This window comes from Etheostoma cragini, chromosome 8 (assembly GCF_013103735.1).
Source record: "Etheostoma cragini isolate CJK2018 chromosome 8, CSU_Ecrag_1.0, whole genome shotgun sequence".
Taxonomy (NCBI): Eukaryota; Metazoa; Chordata; class Actinopteri; order Perciformes; family Percidae; genus Etheostoma; species Etheostoma cragini.
In genome coordinates this window covers 1,773,072-1,782,553 of record NC_048414.1, presented here as the reverse complement: position 1 = coordinate 1,782,553, position 9,482 = coordinate 1,773,072, and the positions used below count along the sequence as shown (strand labels likewise).

General features: G+C 44.6%; 1 protein-coding gene across 1 annotated transcript in view; it reads right to left on the bottom strand.

Annotated features, from left to right (window-relative positions):
• Nucleotides 1-9,482, bottom strand: part of cadps2 (Ca++-dependent secretion activator 2) — a 159,242-nt gene that overhangs the window by 62,284 nt on the left and 87,476 nt on the right. Inside the window, exons 9-11 of the mRNA XM_034879016.1 lie at nt 4,592-4,658; nt 3,218-3,326; nt 2,134-2,334 (exon numbers count right to left, since the gene is read on the bottom strand). Coding sequence (XP_034734907.1) covers nt 2,134-2,334; nt 3,218-3,326; nt 4,592-4,658 — 377 coding nt within the window. The remainder of the gene's footprint in view (nt 1-2,133; nt 2,335-3,217; nt 3,327-4,591; nt 4,659-9,482) is intronic.

The following is a 9,482-nucleotide window of genomic DNA, read 5'->3' as shown; positions in this document are numbered from 1 at the left end:
ACACACACACACACACACACAGCCACTTAGCACCCGCTTAAGAGCTATTTCAGGGACACCTTCCATTTCCTCCTGCAGACAGCGTGTCAGCACCTTTTGCCATTAACGCACAAATCGATTCCATTAAACGCTAACGAGCGGCGGCGACAATGGGCCGCGCCCGCTCCAAATTACACAAATACTGTCGTAATCAGCTCTCGGTATGAAGCCCTTTATGTCGCCATCCTTCCCTCACAGATAATGAATGAAATGATTTGTGGGTGAAGGGGAGGACGAGTAGGTAAAGAAAGAACATGATATTTGGAAGAAAGAAAGCAAATAAATGACGGGGGAAGACTTAAGGAAACACAGAGAAACGGGAGAAAAAAAGGAAACCTAAAAGGTGTCCTGTCAAGTTTTTAAGCACCATTGTGGAGCGATATCTTTGGAAAGGTGTCTATTTAAAGAAAACTTAAGATGGGTTAATTAGGGGAGAAGGGAGGTCAGTGTGACAGAGAGTAAGGACAAAAGAGAGGAAGAACGTTAGAATAAGGAAACTAGAATGGCAAACCTTCGCCAAGACCAATGGCGGATTGATGTGATGTGGAAAGAACGTGGACGCTACAAAGATAGCTTTGACGTGTTTGATAGCTGTTTCCAGGATTTGCGAGAAGAGGAAGAGCAAAGGAAACGGAAAAGGTGAGCCATTGTGCGATCAAACTCAGTTGTGTGATTATTCCGTCATCATGTGAGCGCAAAACAAAAGCTAAATCTATCTCACATGTTGACAGATGTGATAAATAACTCATGTACCAGCCCGGCATCAGTGCTGTTGTATGGCGCCGAAACATGGAGGACCACCATTACCACCAACAAGAAGATTCAGACATTTATCAACACATGTCTGCGGCGCATTTTACAGGTCCGCTGGCCCGATACCATCAGCAACCAAGAACTGTGGCAACGAACGAATCAACAATCGACAGATGAAGAGATCATCCAAAGGCGCTGGAAATGGATGGGACATATTCTCGGCAAGCCGGCTTCAAACATCACCAGGCAATCTCTTTCCTGGAACCCTCAGGGGAAGAGAAAGAGGGGTCGACCCCGAAACAGCTGGCGCCGAGACCTGGACGCTGACGTCAAGAGAACAGGCCACTCTTGGGGACAACTGGAGAAAATCGCACAGGGCCGGAGTGCCCGGAGGACCCTTGTCGGCGGCCTATGCCCCAGGCGGGGTAGTAGGCGTAAGTAAGTAAGTACCAGCCCCGCGGTTCAGATGGGTTCGGTCCCCTGGCCTTACAGCACCCTTCCACTAAGTTTCACTCAAATCTGGCCAGTACCGCCTCCGCAATCTTGTCGAGAGACAACCCAAGACTACACATGTGACCTAATAATAACCATTACAGGGAAGAAAACAGTGAAGATCAGTAGATAGGAGGGAATAGGAGAAGAATAAAGATAAAGATAGATATTATTGTGGGACTTCATTGTGTGACTTTGTTGAATCTAAACTAATCCTGTAAAACACCAAAGTCACACAGTAACACAACCAGCCCAGCAGACCCCTGTGTTCTGTGGTCTTGTTAGCGGACTCTGGGGCTTAGAAGAGAGCAGAGACATCAGCTCCAGCTCCCCGTCGTAAGGGGCAGTACATTGCTTTGCCTCAGTGTCGGTACTCCTGCCTGCTTCTCCAAGCTGCCTTCCACTCACACATTTCCTTCTTTTTGATATGATGTACTGTACATACGAATAAAAACACATGCTATCAGCTCACTCTTGTGTTTTGAAAATGCAGCTCGACAAGGCGTTTTTCCTGTTACTATAGATTTCTGTTGCATTTTGCCTCCGTCGTTTTGGTTTGTGTGCGTGTGCATTATTCAAGATGTTGTGTGGTTAGTGTATTCTGCACCATTGCCCATCGGATTACCAGTAGGACCAGCGGTAGTTGCTAATAAAGTTGTGTGTGACTCTGCACTTTCCACTAATCAAACTCTAGAGCAACGTTTTACTTTCAGGGTGTTTCAGTACTTTTACTTGCATAGACAGTCTGAGCCTTGAAAACTTCCTTCACTACATCCTTGGTCTTTTTCTGCAGTTTTTGCTGGTTTAATTTTGAGATGATAAGAACGAACGGTGAGAATCAGAACCTACTTATGGGGGACGCTGGTTTCTGGAGTCCTCCTCTGCAGTTTGTGGTTTTGTTCTGCAGCGGTGGGACCGGTTTGTAGGACTGCCCGGTGGCTCGGTACATGGCCTGGACCCAAAGCATCCGGTCCTGCTCGTCGTCACAGGCAAACACCACCAGGTCGCCCTCCTTCACCGCGTTGAAGAACACCCGGCCGCCCTGCAGACCTGAGGAAGAGGAGGAGGAGTAGGAAAATAGCTAAAAGGCTTTGTACGCAGAGTTTCTGCAGGTTTCATCACTTTTTAAGACCATTAGGATTGCAATATAAGACCTTTCTCACAACAACAACTGAGCCCTAATTTTTAGCGCTAAACTTGCACTTCCCCAATGACATTAGAACATTAGCGTTTGTGAGTTTTCTGGATAAAACCATCCATCCATTCATGTCCATCTTCATCCGTTTATCCGGTATCAGGTTGTGGGGGCAGTAGCTCCAGCAGGGGACCCCAAACTTCCCTTTCCTGAGCCACATCAACCAGCTCCGACTGGGGGATCCCGAGGCGTTCCCAGGCCAGGTTGGAGATATAATCTCTCCACCTAGTCCTGGGTCTTCCCCGAGGCCTCCTCCCAGCTGGACGTGCCTGGACCACCTCCCTAGGGAGGGGTCCAGGATATAACCAAGTTACAATAATGTAAGCCACTGAGCTGTACTTGGGTTTTCATTTCTAATAACCAGTGCCGTAGTGGGCGCCAACTCTTTCTTTGAATATGGAAATTAACCTGAGGAACACACTTCATTATGTCAGAAAGAACAATGAGACAGCATTGACTTATAGAAGGTAGGGGACCTACCTAGGGGCTAACTCGGGCGTGAGATCAGGTCTTTAGCTCTCAATTACATAAATGATCCAATGATTTATGGATCCATTTATTATTAAATCCAACTAAAGCCTCAGACCGGAGAGAGTGGTAGATTTCGACAGCAAAACAAACGTGAGCATTTTGGACCTGGATGCTTTCTCTCTTCTAGCAGTGTGTGAGCTCGGATGTGTGTGTTTCAGCGTAAAGCTTGTAAGGTTTGAGTGAGACGGCTCGGGTGTGTCCAGCTACCTGGCTGAGGGTCGCAGTAGTCCACCGTGTAGCCCTCCAGCTGCATCAGCTCCTGGGGCTCGGCCTTCTTCTCTCGATAGCTGCACATGGCAAATGTGTACTGACTCACCTGCAAAACACACACACACACACACACACGTCTTCTTTACAACTCAAAGAGAAGTGAAGAAATTAGAACACATTCACGAACTAGGACCAGATCATTTTTAATAATCAATTATCTTGGCAGCTCTAGACGCAAACGCAATGGTGATCAGGTCTGGCTCACAGTCCGCGTTCCAGTTCATCCCAAAGCTGATATCAATACAACACCAGAGTTTTAATATACACACACACAGTATACTGAGCTCTGTGCAAACCAGTCGAGTTCTTCCACAAAAAAATGGGAAATGTCTTTGACTTGTCTTTGTGCAAGTGGACAATGGACAGGAATAATGTCTTCTGTCTGCTTGTTTGTTTATTTGTGTGTGTCCACTGTTGTGTTTTTATCACAGTATATCTCCCTTCTTCGTGCTTTTCTTCAAATAAAAACATTTGATTGCAAAAAAAGACAATGGACAGGCAAATATGGACCTTATTTTCTGTTTTTCTACATTTAATAATGATTTCCCATGTTCCTTACACTGTACACGTGAGCAGACGTTTTACTTCCTGCAGCCATCTTGGTTTGATAGAGTGAATAAAGCGGGACATGGTTCACACCATCAGGATAGAAGAGTCTTTGCCTGATTAGAGTTCATAAATATGGAAGCTACTCAGCCTGGGGAGTCTAGCTTTTGACACCTTTCAAGGACTTTTGATGTGGAGCAGAGGGGGAAACCCAGACTAGTACTACAACTACTTCACAAAGAAAAGACTGAACTTGACTGTGAACGTCTGTCCTCAGACTCAACGATCCTCAGCGATCCCTCGGGCTCAGAAAGGGAAAAACAGCTGACGTGAATACATGTAAATGGGAATTTAAGAGACCTAAATTCAATTAACTTTGCTTCATCGGGACTCTTTTGCTCGGGCGAGGTGTAAAAACCTTTCCAAGGAGAGAGACTGAAATGAGATGATTGTCTTTAATAACGTGGGGGAAAACATTATTTTTTTTAATTTTACCTCTCTTCTTAAAACTGCAAAATCAAAAAGGAAACAGAATAGGAGCACTTTGAGGAGGTTTTAGTCTGAAGGCTGAAGGTTTTGATCTAATGCATCCTAAATACACACAGACTTGTGTTTAAGAAGGCTGTTTTTAAGTATTTGCACTGATGCCCGAGCTGTTAAAACCCACGCTTGATCTTTTCAACAGTTAACCAACGTCAGACCGACGCTGTACACTTGATGTCAGTTGTACTTTTATCTCTCATCTCGGTCTCATCCGTTTCTCACCTGAACAAGAACAAAATATCTCTTTTTCCAGCGTTTCCAGACTCTCTGTCCCAGAGCGTACAGGTACCTGAAACACAAACAACATGTTTTACAGTTTATTAAGAAACCAGATGTTCACGTGTTGCAGTCTCTCCAACTGTGAGGATGTTGCTGCTTTCCTCAGTTTTTAAACCACTGCTGAGTGGATGTCTTTGGGTGTTACAACCTTTGGTAGGAATAAACCAGACCACTGACGATGCTGACTTGGACTCTGTGAAACTGTGATGGACATGTTTTACTATTATCTGCTAAATTAGACCCAAAAATGATGTGGAAGCGCTGCCGGCTCTTTGTGGTGAACACATACTGGTGTCCTTTAGACACCTCAATTCAGCTGGAATTAGACTGTTCAGGAGGAGGATTTCTATGGAAGGATCCTCTTCCATTTGTCTCCCCAAATCGGGAATTCTGGGTAGCCTAGATTTCATTTCTGATGGATGGAAACACCGACATTTCCATAAACCGTTTCATACAGTTTTACTGCCGCATCCTGGCCAACGGGAGACCTGCGTACATTTGAACTGGCCACACGGAGGCAGAGCAGGACAATGAACCACATATCGGTGCTAAGTTCCTCAATATGCAAAAAATTAAGACTTTTTTTTACATTTGAATCCATTACTAACTAAGGTAATAGAAGTATTGTGTTGAAGGGGGTGCAGTGCATATATGTGTGTGTTTGGGGAGGGCATGACGTGAGTAACATACACACACGCCTACATATGGTTCGTTCAAATCAGTTCAGACCTGTCCCCGATGTCCCCGACATCAGGCGTCCGCTACGCTTTGCTTCAAGAAAATAAAAAACACAAATTTCCTTCAAAAACAAATGTCTTCTTCAGGGTCATCGTCAGCCCCGCTGAAGACATTAAAAACATTGCTTAATGTCGTATATTAGCCATTTGCACTGTTGCTTGCTCTGGAGGAAACTACTAGACCTGTTGGGTTCTTGTAAATTCTGGAGTGTGGTCTAGACCTCCTCTATCTGTAAAGGGTCTCCAGATAACTCTTGTTATGAATTGATACTATAAATAAAATTGAATTGAAATTGAATTGAATTCAGAATATAACAATAAAAATCTGTGAATGCATATTAAATTAAGGCACAATTGAAGAAATAAAATGATGTGCAATATAAATGCACAATTATCTAACTATCTTTGTGTTTTTTTTCTTGGATAATCCAAATTCTGCCAAAATCTTAGATTTTTTAAAATTATTATTCATTCTAGTCACATCTAATGTTTATATCTATAGTTGCAACACAATGGGTCATTTGTAATAAATATCACAATTCAAAATGATTTTGCACAAACCTGACATTGGGCCTTGGATTGTTTTTCTGTTTTTTTTAGGAAACTTGCATTTTTATATTTTTTGAGGCCTTGTTCGCCGCGTGCAATGAGCCTTTTACACTAGACCCGAATAACCGGAAGACAATGAAGAACAACAAAGACACAAAGGGAGGGGGGATCAACAGATGAATCGATAATGAAGATAACTGCGGTCCCTCGTGAGGCTGTGCAGGCGATCCTTGTAATAATCCAAGGGAACGAGGCATTCAACTTTAAAGTACAAATAACCTAAAAAAACAGAAGAAAAACTAAAATTGAGGAACACAATTCCTCTTTTCCTCTTGACACCTTCCAGTGGTCTGTTCCAGTTAGGCTGAAGAGACCCAGCAGTGTGTCCAGGTGCAGGTGACTGTCACGTGATGTTTAGGATCTGATTCCACCGCAGAACAACAACCAGGACCAGGTCCTATCAGGATCGATTTAAAGCTCGTTGATGCGCGTGCTCATTATTTTTCTATCACGGCGTATTGCACCGCATTACGCCCCCCACCCCCCCCCCTGCAGCTGTGGACGTTATTAACACATTCACCCCCCCAATGTGAAAGTAAAAAGGACAAGAGTAATGAGTCCCGAGCCGAGCCGAGCCGAGCCGAGCGAGGCAGTGATGCGGACAGCGGCTCGTTGGAGACGTCTCGAGGGAACGGGAAGAATGACCCGCGTGGCCTCTAATCAATGGCTGCTCCCGGGGCCTCCTGAAGCGTGGGACGCGGGCAAGTGCAAGTGAGGGAAATCAATCGATGGTGAGACCTCTTCCTTCAGCCCGGCCGCGCGCCCTCAAAGAAAAGGCCTCCAGTCAAGGCTGCGCCGCGTCTGGCCAGGACAATCTGGGCCATCCTGGGCCATCCGGCACGGCTCCGGGTTAACATGTGGCCCCGCTCGGCGGCCCTCTTGTGAAAGAGGATTTTGGCCGTGCGTCCTCCTGCAGGACTCCAAACATCCATTCAGCCCGCACACCGCCGCGGTGGTGGACCGCAGACCCCAAGTAGTTCACTGCAGGCCTTTAACAGTCCTCACTGCAAAAACCCCATCCCTCTTAACTGGTCATTTAGCTGGATATTCACACTTTAAGACTTTTTTTTTTAACCAGAATGATTGACATTGGACTTATTTTATTAATAGAAGCGCCTAAAATGACTCTAAATAAACAGATGTTCACCGCCCCCGAGTCCCAGATTAGGGTTCTACAGGCTCACAACGTGGTGGAATAAAAACATCCATCCGGGATATCAGAGGAACCGACCCGCGAGAACGGACATTATTCATAGTGGCTGGGGTGTTTCATACTATATATTTTATTATAGTTTTAAACTCAGTAGTAGTTCCATCTCCTGCAAAAATAACAATATAATTTAATCCACTTTAGGCGTTTTTTAAATTTATTTTTAGGTCTACTTGATTGTAAGGTGAGAAAAAAATGCTTAATGAAAGAAATTGGCAGAACAGTACTTAATATAAAGTCAAGGTAATCTTTTCCAGTTCTCTGTAGAATATAAAATCTCATCAGACTGGCTCATTTCTTCAGTCTGTTTAAATAAGAGAACATATATATTTTTGCACATTAATAATGATGCAAACGTCTAGTTATACATTAAATTATTTTTTGTCGGACCAACAGAAGTTATTTCATGAAGAAAGGCCCACATATTTAGTATCTGCACCAGATGAGTCTTTAATTGGTAGATATATTGACTGGTTTCCACTGGTGGAGGGAGACAGGGACAAACACTCCCCTATGATGAGTTATTTACTTTTACGTAAATGCATTTCCTTAAAAAAAAAAAAAAAAAAGAGAAGAGAAAAGGTACGTTTTTAGTTAGAGAATCTCCCAATTCACCAGGTCCCCGCCCCCCCCCCCCACTAGCCAACCATTCTGTTAAGAGCCTGCTGTGTTATGCTTCTGGATTTCATAAAATATCCCAGAGTCATCGACCTCAGCCATGGGCCGCAGGCTGCCCCCCCCCCCCCCCCCCCCCCCCCCCCCCCCCCCCCCCCCCCCCCCCCCTCTCAAGGTATCCGACTTCCCCGAGCTCCAACACACGATTCCAGACAGGATGAAGGATGAGTAGCCTATTATATCCGGGATTTTAAAGATACAACCCAAAAACAAAAGTAGTGCACTCAGTTTGAATCGAAAACAGACCCAGTTCCCCTCAGACCCAGTTCCCCTCAGACCCAGTTCCCCTCAGACCCAGTTCCCCTCAGACCCAGTTCCCCTCAGTGACCCTCCGTGTGAAGAACCTCACCGCTGCAGGAGACGAACCAGAACATATCGTCGCTGTCGTAACACTTCCAAAATGTAAGACGTATTAAATGTGTTTGATGACGGCCTGTGACTCACACTGAGCCTCTGTTGTCCCCCTTTCCCTCTGAAAGTAAGGATGTCTCCCTGCATCTGCCAGCCTTTTAAAGCTTTTACAACTTTAAGAACATGCTCAGGTCCGATCCCGCGGAAACAAAAGGCAAATAACACAATAAGACTGTTTCCTGCTTGCTCTCTTTGATCCAGTCGGCCCAGATGAGTCTTTCTGCTAATCTTGAAACGTGTGAAGTGTTTTTTTTGTTTTTGTTTTTTTAAATCAGAAATGCAGCATGCTGTTGCTTCTGTGTTGGTCTTTGGATCAAAGACTAACAGGGAAAACAGCTCCACATAACCTAAATGGGGAAAAATAAAACACAGGATGACACCTTTCACAGCTGGATCACACAGTGTGTCTTCTATAAAATCAGAAATGACAGAAAGACAACATTAGGAAGAGATGGGGGACTCACAGGGAGACTAACACTGACCCCTTGTGGAGGGTTTGGAAAACTGCACCACATCTGTACGCTTCATTCTCCGGTTCTCAGAGCTGTCTGACCCCCGCAGTGTTTATTATAGAAACAGAGTCAGTGGGCTCCTGCAGGAGGCCGGTAGGACGATAAGGGATGTCAACAAGGGAAAGTTAGGAGGAGACATCCAACACAGAGACCCTCAGACTCCCAGGTATCCTCCTCTGCAGTCACATTTACTTGACTGTAGTCTCGCATTGCAAGACCTTCCTCCAGGAGGAGGGTCTGGCTAGTCCCCGCAGCATCCTGGGGTGGGAGTAGAACATGCTCAGGTTTATCGGCTTTTCTGTTAACCAATCACAATCGTCTTTGCGCCCCACGAAACCGCCTCGGGAAGGAACTTGTTTTTGGTGGACCGTGTAGTGACTATATGTGTGTATTTAGGTCTGTGTATGTGTAGATGTACATACTGTATACGTGTATATGCAGCCATGCACATACTTAGACACTTCTTACTTTTATACATCCTTCATTGTCCATTTTTATTTAATTTCAATTATTACTTTTATTTTTTGTATTTTTATTTTATTTTTCTATACACAAATCACAATTGCACTAAAAAGTGTTGCTTAAAAAAAGAAGCTAAGTAACAGTTTTAAGAAAAAATAAAACAGAAAACTGAGATTGGACAGATGGTCTAGCTAGCTGTCTGGATTTACCCTGCAGAG